Below are 18,305 nucleotides of genomic sequence, written 5' to 3'. Positions count from 1 at the left end.
TGTCGCTATTTAATTTGTACACCCACTTCTGCTCTATTTTGAACAGAAATTTACCGACATCAGGGCAATGTTCGGGTATTGTAGGCTGTTCGAGTATAGTCCACTTGAACTCACTAGGACCGTGGCCTTTCTCCAGAAAGTGGGCTGTCAGGCGAGTCGCCTGTTTCCGACAGCGAACTGTGCTCTTATGCTCGCCAATCCTTATTTTGGTCTTACGGGTTGTCATTCCCACATATCTCTTTCCGCACGGGCAAGTGATCATGTAAATTGTATTCTCGCTGTTGCAATTCGTGAACTTACGCTGTTGCCATGGGCGCATAGTTCCGATATCCACACTGGTGGACTTGGTGGTTTGTGGACATGCCGAACAACTCCCACACGGGTGGTGTCCTTGTACCGGCGGTAGGTCCCAAAGTGCTCCCACTTGTCTAGATTGTTTTGATTTGGGACGAGTGTGGACTAGGTGGTCTTTTGTGTTAGGTCCTCTTTTAAAGGCAAATAGTGGTGGTGGTAAAGTTTCTCCACTGGAATTCAGAATGGACCAATGTTTGGTTATTATTTTTCGCACATCATTGGATCTTGTGTGAAAAGTGTTCACAAAGGTCATTCTATTGGACCCTTCTTTCGGAATAGTTTCCAATAGGGCATCCCTGTTGTTGTTAGCGGCCCTTTTCTTTGACTGGCGGATGATTTTGGCCGGGTATTTCTTTTCTCGTAAATATTCCGAGAGGGTCTCAGAGTGTTTTTCGAATGACTCTTTTGTCGAACAGTTTCTCCTGAGTCTCAGGAACTGCCCAAAGGGCAAGTTATCTCTGAGTGCCCGAGGGTGGCAACTCTCATAACTTAAAAGAGCGTTGCGTGCCATTGGTTTCCTGTACAGTTCCGTTTTTAACCCCTCTTCTGTGGCAACTATCAAAAGATCTAAGAAAGGAAGTTCCTTTTTACTGAACTCTAAGGTGAAATTCAGAAAATCATTGCAGTTGTTAAGCCAATTATGGAACTCTAACAGACTGGCCTCAGATCCTCTCCATATAACAAAGACGTCATCTATGTATCGCTTCCACAGGCGAAGCGATACATAGTGTGGGTTGTCTTGGTGCAGTATTTTGGTTTCCTCTAGGACATGAACATAGAGGTTCGCCAGACTTGGCGCAAAAACACTGCCCATGCTGGTGCCAGAGGTCTGGAGGTAGATGGTATCCTCAAATTTAAAGTAATTGTCTTTCATCGCCATTTCTGCTAGTTCCATAATGAAAGAGACTGGAGTAGTTGTCTGTAGGTCCCTCTCTTGGAGGATATTGCCTACCACTTCCAGGGTCTCTGTTTGGGGAATTGACGTGTACAGGGACTCTACGTCAAAGGACACAAGTAGATCCAAGGAGCTATCAAAGTCTACGTCCGGAAGTAGGCGTAACATATCCTTTGTGTCCTTGAGATAGGTCGGCATCTCTTTCACAATAGGATTGAGGAAGTGATCCACAAATGTAGAGAGTGGCTCTAAAACTGATCCTATTCCAGAGATGATTGGCCTCCCTGGTGGTGGTCTCTTCTGTTTGTGCACCTTAGGTAGGCAGTAGAAGTAGGGGATTGTCGGGTGGGAGTTACAGAGAAATTGGCCCTCTTGTGGGGTAATCCAACCTTGAGATGTTGCCTCTTCCACCAAATGGCTGATTTTAGTTTTAAGCCTTTCAGTGGGATCATCTTTCAGAGGTAGATAAGACTTGCGATCGTTTAGTTGCCTGAGACATTCTTGTCTGTACGTTTCCTTGTCGAGGATCACAATGCCACCGCCCTTATCTGCAGGCTTTATAATGATCGATTCATTAGATGATAGTGACTGTAGTGCTAGTTTCTCTTTGTTCGGTATATTTACAAAGGACTTTGGTTTCTGTGTTTTGAAAAGACGTTCAATGTCTGTTTCGACAGCTTCTTCAAAGGTTTGAACCCTACTAGGTAATCCAATTGTTGTCGGATTAAAGGTCGATGGTTTCTTCAGACCAGTATTGACGACCAAGTCTGATTTTTCTCCAGGATTCTGTTTGGCAAAGAGGTAGTGGAGTCGGACCTTCCGGAACAGTTTAGAAATGTTTTTTCACATCTGAGTACACACAGTCTACTCCATATAGTCACTGGTTGAGGGGTCTAGAGTATAAACATTGAGCGGCGACTCCTGGATACTCTTACCTGTAATACACTGCCAACAACATTACAAGGCCCCCCCTCCTCCCGAATCTCTCCTTCCTCCTCCGACTCTCCATCAGCCGGCTCCACACCACCCCGGCCCCCCACTTGGGGTTCCAGCCGGCTCACACCCGCTCTCTCACGACACACACGCATCAAATCCATCAAGTCCACACTCGCCCTCCCATCCTCCGCACTCGCATTCAAAATCAGAAATATTCGCATCCATCCTCACTCCCCTACCCCCGGCGGCCGTAAAGACCCTTCGGGGAGGGGCCGGCGGAGACGCATCCCGCCTCCATTTGCTGTGGCCATGATTTAGGTCCCTCGCTGGAGCTCGGCCGCCCGCACCAAACAGAGCCGGCCCATCCTCTCGGTGGGTGGGAGCCGCATGCTGCTCCCCGAGCGCCTCGCAAACGGCTCTTGCCAAGGAAAAAAGGTGGAGTCCAGCATGCCAGGGTGAAAACAACCCCCTTCTCCCCCCCACGTGCCGCCCCATCCCCTACTCCCCCACCCCATAGCCGCTCCCCTCCCCCAACCTGCCGAATGACCTCCGCGCCGCGACGGGATCCCCCCGCCCCCTAGGTCCCAACCCCCCTCCCCGGCCCAGCCCCCCGGCCCGCCCCACCCCCCGTAACCCCAACTCGGCCCGCACCCCTCCACGCCCCACTCCCCAGGCCCCCCCATGCTGCACCCCCGCTCCCCTCCCCCTCACCGTAACTCCCCCCTTGCCCGCCACTTCCCCCGCCCCCCCACTTCCCCCTGCCTCCCCTCCACTACCCCCACCGACCCACCCCCCCATCCCCGACCCACCCCTCCCACCTGCCGCACCGCCGCCTCCGCGCACCCCCCCAGCACCTCAGGTCTGCCACGCCCCTCCGCCTGGCCCCTCCCCCCACCCCTCCCCCGGCGACGCCAACCCGCCCTGGCCCCCCACGCCCCCCCCTCCTCCGCCGAGGACAAACTCCAGTCCAGCTCCGTGTCCGCCCCCCTCCCCCCCACCTCCTCCTCCACATCTGTCTCCTCAATCAATAATGGGGAAACCACCCCCCTTCACCCCCCGTCCCCTCCCCCAACTGCCCACCTTGCTCTTCGCACCTCGGCCCCCCTCCACCCCCTGCACCGTGTTCCCCCACCACCACAGGCCCCTCTCCACCATCACCCCCCCCCCCGCACCTCCTCCCCACTGCCCCCACCCTCCCCCGGCAACACTACCTGGGTCCCTCCATCATCCCTCACCCCCCCCCCCCCCTGCCCTCCCAGCTCAGCCACTGCCTTGCAGGCCGCCCCCGCCCCCCCCACCCCCCCCCCACCTCCTCAACGAAATCCAGGGCCCGCTTCTTTCTGCCCCGCCCTCTCGGTGCCTCCCTTCGCCTTCCCACGCGGCGCTGCCTCCTTGCGCCGTCCTCCGCCCTTCGCTCCTCCGCCCCCCCTCCCACCCCGCTGAGCCGGCCGCGACCGAGGCGGCTCACACGCCGCCACAGTCGCAGCGGCACCGTTGGCAGCGCGCCGCTGTGGCCGTACCTTGAGGTCGGGCTGCACGATGTCCATGCGGCACGCCTCGCTCAACAGCCGAAGAGCCTCGGCCACCCGCGGATCAGAGCACTCCGCCATCACACCCCAGCAATACGCCGCCTCACACAAAGCGTACGACCACACTCACCGCACACCCCAGCTACCGCCTCTGCAATCGACCAAGGAATCACGGAAATGCCGACAGTCCGCCTCGCAATCAGCGCCAAAACACCACGAAAGACCACGAAACTGCCTATGGCCCTGGCTGCTGTGTCACTGCACCACAAACAGTGTGCAGTGACACAAAATGGCCGGTTAAATACCTAGCCAGCCCAAAAGAAGCCCAAGAAGCCCAACCAGCCCAACCAGCCCAAAAACGCCAGCTATGGCGAGCCCCGAGTGTCAAGCTTCCTCCCCAGGTGTCCCAAACTTCCGGGGGGGAGAACCTTCCGCTGGTCGGCCACCCCCCCAAATCCCCATTATGCACGGGCTGCTTGACTCTCAATGGCGAGCGTGTTTGGATGGAAGCCTGATTCAAACACCGAGTGTAGTGTTTGTTTGGTGCTCCGAGGTGCCACTTGTGCGTATACCCCTCCCCCCCCCTTGGCCTTCCCTTTTGGGGGGACCCGCCCGGCTCTGCTGCAATACTGGATGCTCATGTCATTTTATAGTCACCACGCAGCAGGTAGTCGGTATTTCACTCCTTTTGTTTTGTTTTAAAGGTATGCCAAGGAAGAGGACAAGCCGAGGGAGAGGTGATAGGACGGCAGCTAAGCCTGCCGACTTCGGGGCAGGAGACCAGGGTTCGAGGCTAAGCTTTGTGTGCAATTTTAGTATTTCCATTCCTGGCAAATGCATTTATCCTCGAGTTACACGTAGGGGTTTATGAAGCTATTATCTGCTCTCACGTAAAGCGCTCCTAGCAATCAGGTCGAGTTAACAATAATTTTAAGAGGCTTCCACTGCTGCTCTCCAGTATGGGGGGAACTGAGAATTTTCAATTTGTAATTTCAGTGGTAGCGCATGGTGAATAACAAGTTGCAACTTTTTGTCCGTCAGATGAATTTTAACACACCGAAAGCGGTTGACCTGCAGATATCTTCAGGTACTGGTCAGCTTGTTTATTAGAATAAGTCAATTAATTTGACATGTGCTTGGCTAACATTTGTTTACTTCCAGGAGGTGTTTTTGCAATACCATTCACGCTCCTGAGGACTGGGCAACGCACACGCTGGAATGGGAACGGGGGCCAACGTCGAAAAATCAGCATGGGTCAAGGTATTGGAAACCCAGGGCTCGCCCCGTGGCAATTTTAAAACTTGTCTTTTTATTTTCAGGACGAAGAGTCAATCGCTTTGGTGGCGAGGGCGCAGGCGGTCTTACAGATAGAGACGAACAGAGAGGTTTTAGGAGCAGGTATGGGTCATGGGACGGCAGGCAAGGGGGGAGCAAGGGAGTTAGCTGGCCCACAGTGGGGCATCAGAAACTTAAAGAGGAAGGGCTTTGTTGGTCATAGCACACGCCATGGTTTTCAGCTAAATGTATGTTTTCTCATCCTAGCTCCCCTCCTTCCTCACTCGCCGAGGATTAACCGCACCGATTCTTACGCATGTCACACACTACGTCCACTTACGCTACCACACGATAAGTAAGTATATGAGAAGGTGGGGGTCACGGAACGTCTGCAAGAACAAGGGACTTAGAGGTCCTCTGGAAGTAAACAACACAGTGAATCCTTTAGCTGATCCAATTATTTTCTTCTCAGATTGGCGTTCCGTGTGACAGCAGAAGTCAGCATGGACAGCCAGTGCCCCCCCCCCCCCACTTTTCCCGGAGACGTCCCAGGTGGAGGACTCGTTCCCGGGTACTTCACAAGATGCGCAATGGGCGAATTTTATCGAGATGGCCAAGGTTAAGGGACTAGATTGGGCAACCAGCATTATGAACGCCCCTGAGCAAGAAGACTCTGGGATCGTCGGCGATTCACCCCCTACAGAACAACAGCCCAGCGCAGAGGCGGGCCCCTCCAGACCCAAGCGGGTCCGCAAGCCCACGATCAGGGATTTCCCGCAAGACCCTCTACCGCCATCTAGAAGCAGAACAGTGATGACCCCCAAGGAGGTCACAGCACAGTCGGTCGTTCCCCCGCCCCTGGGGCCGCCCATCCCGAGGGACAGTCCCGCTGCTCAAGGTAACTACGCTACTAGGGATGATCTGGCTAAAATGATGGACACTATAAACAATTTCATGTTACGGTTATAAGCAGGTACTTTGGGCACCAGCCCGGCGCAGTTGGGCAACGGCATAAGGGATAAAGAGGGAGCCACGTTAACAGCAGCAAGTGTTTGGTCCGCAGGCGAGCCAGTGGGACAGTTGGGGGTTACGGCGGCTGTGGGTATTCCGGAAACTACTAGCGCTGGTGGCAAAGCACGGTGACAGCTCCTGTCTCTCCCCTCCCTCAAACATCCAGCCCGGTCCCGCCCGCTGCGAGCAGTAGTGCGGGGCCACTCCTGTAATGTCCACCATCACACCCACTCAAATGGTCCTAAACGTCAGCACCGCCCGCTGCTGTCTGGGCGATGCTCACTGGCGTGGCAGGTGCCTCAGGCAGCTAAAGAAGGGATTTGGAGGTGGATTTTATAGATATTTTTACCCTGCTCATGTTGGGACAAGAGGGCCTGGACACCAGGAAGATGGGGGCGAAGGAGGACGACAAAAAAGTAAAATACCAGCCCTGGCCAGAAAAGAACATTGCCAACTGGCTGGAGGCGTTTTCTATCCTAGCTTCTGTAACTATGGAGAAATTTCCAGAACAGGGCCCTGGGCTAGTACAGTATTCTAGGACCATTCACAATGAGGCCATGAAATGGGGGGGGGGAAATGGCTGGATGAACTATGACAGGGAGTTCAGGAGGAAGATGTCCCAGTGCCCGGAAATGGGTTGGGATCAAAAAGAGGTACAGCTCTGGATGGAACACATGGATGCCCGTACACAGCAGAACACAGGCCCCCAGGTTACTTCACAGATGGGGCAGGCTCCACACAGGGGATCCTTTCAAGCAGGTGCAAGGGGTAAAGAAGCATTTCGCGGAGCACGCAAGGGGGGGGGGGCAGAGAGGAGGTTTCAGGAGGTCCCCCCCAGGGACATGCCGCCTGTTTAACAACAGGTCATGCTCCTCGGGTAAGACGTGCAAGTTCCTGCACGCATGTCACATGTGGTGGGCATCACCCAGCGGCTTCCTGCCAATCTAAGCATGGCACACAGCCAGACGGCAAAGGTGGGCAACAAAGTTGAGGCAGCCAGATTACCAGTATCGGGAGCTCCCCCCCTTCCCCATCCATCTCCCGCTCCTGCACAACATCTGGTCCTTGATAGCGTCCTAGTCCACTCTAGGAGTTTTAGCTGTGAAGTTAAGTTGCATACTCCCGGGCACACAACCATAGGCCATTCCCCGGTCAGCCTGGCCAACATCACGCCGCTACTCAGACGGTATCCCAATGAAACAGACAGCCGCTTACTGCTGTTTGGATTTCACGAAGGCTTTAAGATCCCCTACGTGGGTGCCCAGACAGCAGAGAGGCCGACAACCTCCGATCGGCGAGAGAACAACCAGAAGTAGTCCAGGCAAAGGTAGAGAAGGAGAGGTCATTGGGCCGGTTGGCTGGTCCATTTTTGCAACCCCCGCTGTAAAATGTTGTGGTCTCGCCCCTGGGGGTGGTGCCCTAGAAAGAACCTGGTGCGTTTAGATTAGTTCACCATCTCTCATACCCAGAAGGGGCTTCTTTTAACCATGGGTTGGAGGAGGGCACCTGCTCTGTGTCTTATTGTACTCTGGACGTGGCATTGGACCTAGTCAGGAAGGCAGGCAGAGGGGCCTGGTTAGCTAAGGCGGACATAGAATCTGCTTTTCGCTTGCTACCAGTCCACCCGAGCAGCCATCACCTGCTGGGTTTCAAGCTAGAGGGCAGGTATTTTTATGACAAATGCATGCCTATGGGTTGCGCTGTGTCATGTGCGTATTTCGCAGCGTTCAGTTGCTTCCTACAATGGACCCTCCAGGATACCTACGGGGTGGAAGGAGTGACACATTACCTAGATGACTTCTTGTTCATAGGGAGTGACTGCACGCAGGACTGTTAGCAGGCCCTTGCAGATTTTGAACAATTAGCAGGTCACTTAGGGGTCCCTCTCGCACCAGGTAAAACGGTGGGTCCAGTGCAGGTCTTAACTTTCCTGGGGATCGAAATTGATACCATTGCAGGGGAGTCCAGATTAATGACAGACACAGTTTGTGACCTAGCAAAACACATTCAGTCCTTGGCTGGGCAAGACAGGGCCACATTGGAATGCATCCAAAGCCTATTGGGGAAATTGAACTTTGCAGCCAGGGTCATCCCAGCGGGTAGGGTGTTTGCCAGGAGGTTGGGCAGGGCCACTGCCAAGGTCACAAAGAAACACCACATGGTGAAACTGAGTAAAGGCATGCAACAAGACCTGGTCATGTGGGCAGAGTTCCTAGCCAACTTTAACGGCTCAGTAATTTGGAGGGCACCCTGGGCAGGCAGCCCCGACCTAGCTTTATACACTGACGCATCAGGTAGGGAAGGATTTGGGGCCATTTTGGACAGGGAATGGTGCGCGGAAAAATGGCCCAACTCCTGGCATAAGAAAAAGAACACGGCCAAGATCACAGTGCTAGAGTTGTTCCCGATTGTGGTGGCATTCCACTTGTGGCCTGCAGTGCTGGCAGCTAAGAGGGTCCTCTTGTGGTCGGACAACCTGGCAGTAGTGCAGGCCATAAACTCCCAGTCTGCTAGTTGCCCCCTGGTTTTGTGCCTCCTGAGGAAGCTGGTACGGGCGTGTCTGTACAGTAATGTTGATGCAGGGCGCGACACATTCAGTGCTTACAGAACACTGCGGCTGATGCTCTCTCTCGTTTTCAGTGGCGCTGATTCCGGGAGGCATGGCCAAGAGTGAGAGAGGAGGGGACCCCTTTCCCAGCACATCTCTGGTACCTGTTGAAGTGGAAAATCGAATGAGGGGGCTGGGAGAACTTTCCCTAGCACCGAGGACAAACAAGAGATACAGGGCCTGCGTTCAAAAATGTTGTTCAATAGTAGGAGCATGGGAAGAAAGCGGGGCTTCCTTAGAAATAAGAGTACAGTCATTCATTTTGTGGGCTAAAGACAACGGGAAGAGTCACTCCTGGATCTCAGGTCATCTGGCAGCAATCAGCCACCACGCTAGACTAAGGGGCCAATCAGATCCAACCAAAGCTTTTGTTATCAGAGCAGCATTAAAAGGGTGGGCAAGGAGCGAAACAAAGGCACCAGACAATAGATCCCCCATAGACTTTCAGACACTGCAGGGGAGGCTAGATTGGGTACACAAGGCCTCTCACTTGGCTTTTGAGGCGGCACTGTTTGCTGCCACGTTCAGCATGGCTTTCTTTGGGGAATTTAGGGTTTGTGAGTTGGTGGCCAGAGCCAAAAATGACATGTCTGGGGTGGCTTTGAAGATACAGGATGTGTTGCACTAAGGTAGTTCCCTCAAAATAACGTTAAGAAGGTCAAAGACAGATCAGCGCGGTGAAGGAAGGGTGTTTTGGCTGCATAGCCTAGGAGAAGGCAGGTATTGCCCAGTCAGTCTAGTCGCCGCATACCTGTCCCTGCGCCCGGCAGCAGATGGTTACCTTTTTCTCCACGCAGACAGCACGCCCCTCACAAAGTACCAGGTGGAACACATAATGCATGCATGCCTGGTGCTGTCTGGCCAGAATGACCCTAGCAAGCGTTTCTGCAGCCATTCTTTCCGCATAGGGGCAGCAACTACAGCGTTTAAGGAAAGCTTGCCAGCAGAGGGTATCCAACAGGTGGGGTGGTGGGAATCCCACTGCTTCAAAAGATACATTAGGCCATGAGCCCAAGTACTATCAGATCTGTCAACAGCTGCTTCCTGGGTCGAGTCAAAGTGGGTTTTGAGGTGAATTTGATGTTGAAATTTTGTATGGCCAGTTGCCCCTAAAGTTATTTGGCTGCAGCGATCAGTTCACCGGACTGACAACAGTGTATTGTGTGGTGTTATTACAGTTTGCAGTGTGGTGTTTTGTTTTGTTGAAATAAACAATTTTGCAACATCACATCTCTTTATTTGCCAGGAACAAAAGTCTGGGTGATGGGCCACTCTGGTGTCTCCAGGTTGGCACAGTGGGCTGAAAGCAGGAAGTGGAGGCATGGTTTTTCCAACACCGAAATAACTTGGCTGGGATACCCGGGCATGCGATGGAATGGGTTGTTGGGCACGCTACAGCAGGAACTGGGTAGAATCTCCCCTCCCCCAGGTGTGTTAGTTATACACCTGGGGGGGTACGACCTGCCGGCCCTGGGTAAAATGACTCTACTGCAGAACATGAAGGCCTCACTTTGCAAAATAAGCAACGTTAGGGACATGCGAACTGTGGTGGTCAGAGATCACTCCGCGGCTATGGTGGCAAGGAGCACGATCTGGGCAAGCAATGGAGACTGCGCGCAGGAGAGTTAACTGCGCAATGCGTAAATTCACAGAGCAAATGGGATTTGGATTCATCAGACACGGGCTGCTGCACGCCAAAAGCACATGGTGTTTTGAGGATAATGAGAGACATCTTTCCAGAGTAGGAATGGATTTGTTCCTCCTAGATTTAGGGGAGGCACTGGAAGTAACGGGATGTAAGTAAGAGAGCCGGGCTTGGTGGGGGGCCCTGGTTGCGACGGTCGCCACACCCAGGGCTGTGGCGGAGTTACAGGACGATCCAGAGGCGGAAAGGTACTCCGGGGTACCCTATTCAGGAGCACAAAGGGTGCTGAGGGCTAATATCCACAGGAAGTCTGTGCGGTTAACCCTGGGGTGCGACGGTGCCCTGTCTATCCTACGGGCGGTTGGAAACCTGTACAACCGTGGGTTGCTTGAACGCTCCCCCACCCTCGTAGGGGGGGTGTGAGCAAGAGGGTGGACCAATGGTTCACCAGATGTGGGAGGGGCTAGCCACTCACCACAACCGCTAAGCACCGATTACCTAAGGCCACGATGCAAGCTGGCCCAACAGGTGGTAATAATAAAACGAATTTCGTAGCGCGCCCTGCATCACATTTTGCAATGCATGGCGCGCTACGAAATTCGTTTTATTAATTAAATTGTTTACTTACCTTCAATTATCCATACTCCGGTTTTTAGCAGCCCCCACCCTGCCCCTGCCCCGCCCGCCTCTCTGCCCCACCGAAACTCCCTCCACGGGCCGTGGCTGCCCCTTAGTGCCACAAGATGGCACACTGGACAGCCTAGTGTCCAGGGACCCCTCAGGGTCAGGCGTGTCATTTCCGGCCGGGGTGGGGGTAGGGCGGAGGTATATATGCCTCCCCCTCCTACCTGGCGGCCTCTTTTTCCTTTCACCCTGATGAAGTTTCCCTCCCTATCGCTTACCTGGCGTTCTCAGGGTGAGGGGGGTTGAGGTTCCTCTAATCCTCTTTATTTGTGTTGCAGGCGGAGTTACAGGACGATCCAGAGGCGGAAAGGTACTCAGGGGTACCCTCTTCTGGAGCACAAAGGGTGCTGAGGCCTAATATCCCCAGGAAGTCTGTGCGGTGGACCCTGGGGTGCGGCGGCGCCCCGTCTATCCTACGGGCGGTTGGAAAGCTGTACAACCGGGGGTCGCTTGAACGCTCCGCCCCTTGTAGGGGGGGATGAGCAAGAGGGTGGACCAATGGTTCACCGGATGTGGGAGGGGCTATCCACTCACCACAACCGCTAAGCACCGATTGACTAAGGCCACGATGCAAGCTGGCCCATCAGTTGGTAGGCTGCGAGGGGCGGCTTGCCTTTGGATCGTCTGTAAGATAACCCGCCATGTTGGCATAGTTGGTATACTAATAAACCTGAAGCAATTTTCCCATCAACAGTTGTCTTGTCTGCTTATTTATGTGACATGTATTTTGCTGCATGAGGGCGGGTTAGTGTGGCCGATATTGGCACTATGGATTTCGCCAAGGTGAGCAGCGCCTGCGCTGCAACCCAGGCGAGACCTAAAAACTCTAGTGGATAAAGGCAGAATAGGAGGCTTTGCAGTCTGTAGACTTGAAAAAAATGGAGGAGCTTCATAAAGTGCAGATCAGGAGATATAGTCACGGTTAGCAATGGGCACATATTCTCTTTTGAAAAAACAGCAACAGTTACAGCACCCAGAGCAACAACCACAGAAAAAGCTGTTTTTTTTTCAGGAACAGAAATGTAAAAAAGGCAAATATACATAGCAGCCTTGTGTGATGGTTGGAAAGTCATAGCCAGCAATGACTCCCGTTCTCGGCTTACAGTGTTCAGCACCTGGTGGAGGGACCACTTGGCTGAGCATCAAAAGAGTTGTTTGGGCAGTGAATATTTTCAAGTCCCGATACAGTATCAGATCCCATTCTTCACCATCCATTTCTCCAAATTATTAAACATGAAAGTTACTGAGAAGGTTCTCAAGTTGCAGAGGAACAAAGGGATCTACTGTGCTTCCTTTCTGGTGCCAAAAAAGTTAGAGTCTGGAATTCTGTTGCACCTTACATTTGAAATATGCCAACAAATCGGTCAAAAAGAAGACTTTCTTCTTGCTGTCCTTCATCAACTCTTCCCTCATCTCTACCATGGTGATGATTGGATGACTTCCATAGCCCCATCTTGCAGATGGTTATGTCACTACTTTTACAGCTTTTCCACCACCGCATGTGGAGCAAGGGGAGGTGGGACGGTTGTTTAGGGATTCACAACTGATGCTTCTGATGACCGAGAACTAAGATCACAGGTAAGTAACATTTCTTTCTCTGTCATGGGATTCTCTCTGCAAATGATTACAATAATTCCCAACAATATAAATGTAATAATGATGTCTGACCCACCAAGTTATCTAAGTTGTCTGCAGGTCTCATGGTCAGTTGACAAATGTACGAACTGACTTCGAATTTGCTGTTCGGCCAGTCTCTATGGGGGTATTTCTCATCAGGGCGGTAGTAGACACTTTCCCTCGGGTAGTATGTGCCTGTGGTAGTCTGTTACACTTCTGGTTCAGGAATGAGGGAAGGAAAGTCAGACGCAGCAGGTGAAAAGGGCTGCAGATAAATATCTGCTTAAAATACTGTCCACGGGTTGTGTTATGTGTTTATTAAAGAACCCATATACAACGTGCTATAGGATCGAATCCTGGTGACCTAGCTCAGTGGGTTAAAATGCCTACTGTATAGATATGTGTGTAACCTGCCAGTCACATGATAGAATTCCCCTAAAACTGAGTTGTGAGTTTGTGCAACAGAGATCTCCGAGCTGTGGTAAGACGTATCAGCGGGTTACTGTGTCTTCTGCAGAGATATGTGTCAGGTAATGGGCTTTAGTAGCTCTGCGGGTTAATACACGTGCTGCAGTGATGTATCTGTGTGTGGGCGTGTAAACTGCAGTCACAGGATTGAAACCTGACAAGGATGCTAAGGGTTAAGCGCCTTCCTCGGAGACTGGGGCCGAGTCTGCAGGTCACAAACTCAGTTTGTTAATGCGGATTTGGAGATGTATTTATAATCCGCAAGTCAAAGTGTTAGGCCCCCGCTTAGATGGCTTAAAGTGTTAATGTGCCTTCTGCAGAGATGTGTGTGCAACCCCTGTCGTCGGCTTGAATCCTAGGAAAGCTAAATTGGTTCACATCCGTGCGGCACTAATCCGTGTTTACTCTGGAGTGGAACATGAGCATTGTACCCTTCTGAGTTGGGAAGAATAAATATTATTGACTATCATGATTGTACGTTTGTTAGTGCTGCAAAGCGTCTAGTGAGTAGTGATATTTGTAAAACAAGTCAGGTTTTGGGGCGAACAGAAGCCAGCAATCACCAATATATGCGCTGAAGTTGAAAAAGGAAACATTTGGGGGGTGAATAAATCAGGGAAGGGGAGAACAAAGGACACACGAACAGATGCCTCCCCCTTGGCCCGCAGGCGGGGGCGACACGTGGGGATGTTTTTGTAGATTTTGCACCCATTGTGTAGAGAGCAGTGGGGGTTGAACGACGAATGCAATGCAAAGAGTGTCTGAAAAACGAACGATGAATAAACAGGCAATAAAAGGAGGGTTGAAGATGCAACGAAGCAGAACAGGAACTATTGACACTGGTGTCATTACAGAGAATTAATTCATATCTGTGCACATCCCTCTTGGGCTGTGCAGGGCCGGATCGGGCCGGGACATAACGGGGCAGCGAGGGCAGATGAAGTTATTTTGTTCCATCACCACCTACGGTTTTCAAAGTGCACACCCAGCCCGGCAGCCCCCCGAGACCGCCCCAGTGATTACTCGCCAGGAGGATTAAATCCTGTCCGAGCCCCTTAGCCCGAGCGCAGCGCTGGGCGCATCACGGCCTCGGGAGGCGCCTGTGCGGGCGGGCGGGAGGGCGGGTCATCGGCGGGACGGAGCACTCGTTCTCCGGAGCAGTCAGCCGGCGCCGATGCAGAGCTGTCCCGGGCTGTCATCCTGTGTGCTGCCCGCCGGCATCCATCCTACGACTGCAAAGGCGAGGCACTCTCAGCCGGGCGTCCGGTCTCCTGGGGCACCAGGGCGATGCACTGACTGCCGGGGCATTCATTCACTCTCTACAGCACCCAGCCGATGCCCTGCCGACTGAGGGCAGCAACTCCTCTACACGCTCAGCAGATATACCTTCTCCTATTACACCCAGCTGATTTGCTGCCAACAGAGGGCAGCCACTCTTCTGCAACACCCAACCAATGCTCTGCCAACCGTGGGCAGCGACTCTTCTACAGCACCCAGCCAATGCTCTGCCAACTGGGGGCAGCGACTCTTCTACAGCACCCAACCAATGCTCTGCCAACTGGAGGCAGTGACTCTCCTACAGCACCCAACCAATGCTCTGCCAACTGGAGGCAGTGACTCTCCTACAGCACCCAACCAATGCTCTGCCAACTGGAGGCAGTGACTCTTCTACAGCACCCAGCCAATGCTCTGCCAACTGGGGGCAGCGACTCTTCTACAGCACCCAACCAATGCTCTGCCAACTGGAGGCAGTGACTCTCCTACAGCACCCAACCAATGCTCTGCCAACTGGAGGCAGTGACTCTTCTACAGCACCCAGCCAATGCTCTGCCAACCGGGGGCAGCGACTCTCCTACAGCACCCAACCAATGCTCTGCCAACTGGAGGCAGTGACTCTCCTACAGCACCCAACCAATGCTCTGCCAACTGGAGGCAGTGACTCTCCTACAGCACCCAACCAATGCTCTGCCAACTGGAGGCAGTGACTCTTCTACAGCACCCAGCCAATGCTCTGCCAACCGGGGGCAGCGACTCTCCTACAGCACCCAACCAATGCTCTGCCAACTGGAGGCAGTGACTCTCCTACAGCACCCAACCAATGCTCTGCCAACTGGAGGCAGTGACTCTTCTACAGCACCCAGCCAATGCTCTGCCAACCGGGGGCAGCGACTCTCCTACAGCACCCAACCAATGCTCTGCCAACTGGAGGCAGTGACTCTCCTACAGCACCCAACCAATGCTCTGCCAACTGGAGGCAGTGACTCTCCTACAGCACCCAACCAATGCTCTGCCAACTGGAGGCAGTGACTCTCCTACAGCACCCAGCCAATGCTCTGCCAACTGGAGGCAGTGACTCTTCTACAGCACCCAACCAATGCTCTGCCAACTGGAGGCAGTGACTCTTCTGCAGCACCCAGCCAATGCTCTGCCAACTGGGGGCAGCGACTCTTCTGCAGCACCCAGCCAATGCTCTGCCAACCGGGGGCAGCGACTCTCCTACAGCACCCAACCAATGCTCTGCCAACTGGAGGCAGTGACTCTCCTACAGCACCCAACCAATGCTCTGCCAACTGGAGGCAGTGACTCTTCTACAGCACCCAGCCAATCCTCTGTCAACCGGGGGCAGCGACTCTTCTACAGCACCCAACCAATGCTCTGCCAACTGGAGGCAGCCACTCTTCTACAGCACCCAGCCAATGCTCTGCCAACTGAGGGCAGCCACTCTTCTGCAGCACCCAGCCAATGCTCTGCCAACAGGAGGCAGCAGCTCTTCTACAGCACCTAGCCAATGCTCTGCCAACCGGGGGCAGCGACTCTTCTACAGCACCCAACCAATGCTCTGCCAACTGAGGGCAGCCACTCTTCTGCAGCACCCAACCAATGCTCTGCCAACTGAGGGCAGCCACTCTTGTACAGCACCCAACCAATGCTCTGCCAACTGAGGGCAGCCACTCTTCTGCAGCACCCAGCCAATGGTCTGCCAACTGAGGGCAGCCACTCTTCTGCAGCACCCGGCCGACAACCATTCTTCTACAATACCGAACTGATGCGCTACCAGCCGGGGCAACCACTCTTCCACAGCACCCATCTGATGCGCTGCACTTGGCCGAGATTCACTCTTCTATACAACTTGATTGTAGAGAGATTGGGACATTGTGTTTCATATAGTTCCCAATGAACAAAGAGACAACAGAACATATTGTCTCTAGCACCCAGCCACAAAGTAGCATTTATATTACTCGGTGTACTGTAGAACCCCGCCATCGAGGGGGCATTGGAGCATTTCTTCGTTTCTTGAACCCAGTGAATGAGGGGCCGACAAAACATTTGCCTTCTTAAGTACTGAGTAGCAAAGAGACACAAGGACGTTACTTCTTCTATTGCACTCTGCCAAGGAAGATCGGCTAGGACATCTTGTATTCTTAAGCACTGATCCATCACACAGCCAATGGGACATCACACCTTGTAGGGGATCAGGCACTAAGGACTCCTTAGGGAATGATGTCTTCTGCTGCACTCTGTAAAGGACGAATAGCCAGGTCATCTTATCTTCTAAAGTGCTGCTTCATGACAGAGCCAGTGGGACATTTTGTCTTTTAGTGAGACAGCTACAGAAGACTCAACAGGACGCTACATGTTCGGGTGCACCCACCCAAGGAAAAGCCAGTGGGACAGCCTGGTTCCTACAACACCAAGTGGTCACAAAGGCAGTGGGACATTTTGTCTTTCATAGCACCTAGTTAGTCGGACCAACAAGAAATCTCATCATCTTAAACATTCAGCAAAGAAGAGTCAAAAGGACTTTGTGTCTTCTGGTGCACCCACCCATAAGGGTGTGCCTAGGACAACCTGTCTTCTAAAGCGCTTGTCCATGACATGACCAATAGGATATCCCACTTTCTATAGCATCCACCACTGTCGAATTGGAATTAACTGGACATCTGTTGCTCTTCAGCACGTATAACACCAAAAGAATAGTGGTGCAAGAACTTGCTAACAATACCTCCCCAAAACAACAAAGACAATGCACGTGTTGGTTGCTTTTCCTGGTGCTCCTCATAAACCAGTTTGACATTAGAGAAGAGAAGTTTGACTGGACAGCAAAAGACTATCAACCATGACCGCTGTAACACTCTCTCCTAAGCGCGAGGACCTTAACCCAGGCCGCCGGACTTCCCCTATGTCCCGGGCCTTTGTCCGCAGCCTGCGCACTCTCTTCAACATCCTGGATGACCAGAGGACGGGGTCAGTGCACATGTCGGAGATTGAGAGCCGCTGGGGGCAGCGGGGCGGCAGCGAGTGGCGTCAAGCCAAAGAAGGTGGTGGTGATGCTCTGCTTCTACCTGTGGTCCTGGACTCCTTGAGGCAGGTGGCTGCCCCTTGTGGGGGGTACCTGAGCTTTCCCCGCCTAGTGGCAGGACTCAGGATTGCCCTTCTCCATGATGAAGAGAGGGGTAGCCAGGCCTGCTCTCCATCCTGCCCCCCAAACATCCAGGGAAGTGCCCGCAGGGTGGACAAGAGAGAGGTGGAAGTTCACCAGAAGACCACCAGCCCACACCGTAAGTCTCTTCTCTTGTTTGTTGTTGAAGATAATTCTAAGATCTGTTAAGGGTCTAGTTCACTGATATATGTGCTTGTGTGGGACCTGCAGGTCTCTGGTTTGAGTAATTGTTTTAATGACCCTTTCACCCTATGTTGGTAAAATAAGTACCGTTAAGCAACAACACGCTGAATATTTGTAGTAAAGGATGAATTCCAGTTTAGGATGTGCCCAGTGGTAGTAACAGAAATACTTTACTCTGGGAATTTCACTGCTAGGGTGGCTAGCAGCAGAGAGAGGGGACCCAAGAAAGAAGTCAATGCTGGGTAGCCAGCGAGCAGAAAACGCATTTAACACTCTGATGGGCCTTGCCTTATGTACAAGGCAGCGTTAAGCCACTGAAAGTGAAAGTGAAAGTGGCATGATGCTGCCTTGTCCATAAGGCACCCTTTCACGCTATGTTTAGCATCACACATGGAACAAGCAAAATTCCATAGTCTGTTTAGGTACAGGAAGGTGCCCCTTCCTGTACATAAACACACCTTTTTGAAAAACTCCATTTTGTAACTTTCATGTGTGCTGCATGAAGCAGCACACGCGAAAGTTACAAAAGGGCATTTTTGGATTGTTTATGTGCAGGAAGGGACACCTTCCTACACATAACTAATCCTCCCCTGCACACAGACACCCTTGCACTCTGGGGCAAGGGTGCCTACATTGGCGCAAAGTTGTTAAACTGAGCG

General features: G+C 52.9%; 1 protein-coding gene across 1 annotated transcript in view; it reads left to right on the top strand.

Annotated features, from left to right (window-relative positions):
* Positions 1-15,722: 15,722 nt before the first annotated feature.
* Positions 15,723-18,305, top strand: part of SAPCD1 (suppressor APC domain containing 1) — a 225,074-nt gene continuing 222,491 nt past the window's right edge. The window contains exon 1 of the mRNA XM_086924650.1: positions 15,723-17,581. Within this exon, the coding sequence (XP_086780776.1) occupies positions 17,140-17,581 (442 nt within the window). The 5' untranslated portion in view covers positions 15,723-17,139. The remainder of the gene's footprint in view (positions 17,582-18,305) is intronic.

The sequence above is a fragment of the Lissotriton vulgaris genome, chromosome 5, assembly GCF_964263255.1.
Source record: "Lissotriton vulgaris chromosome 5, aLisVul1.2, whole genome shotgun sequence".
Lineage (NCBI taxonomy): Eukaryota > Metazoa > Chordata > Amphibia > Caudata > Salamandridae > Lissotriton > Lissotriton vulgaris.
The sequence above is the reverse complement of the archived record's forward strand: the minus strand, read 5'-3'. Positions and strand labels throughout refer to the sequence as shown.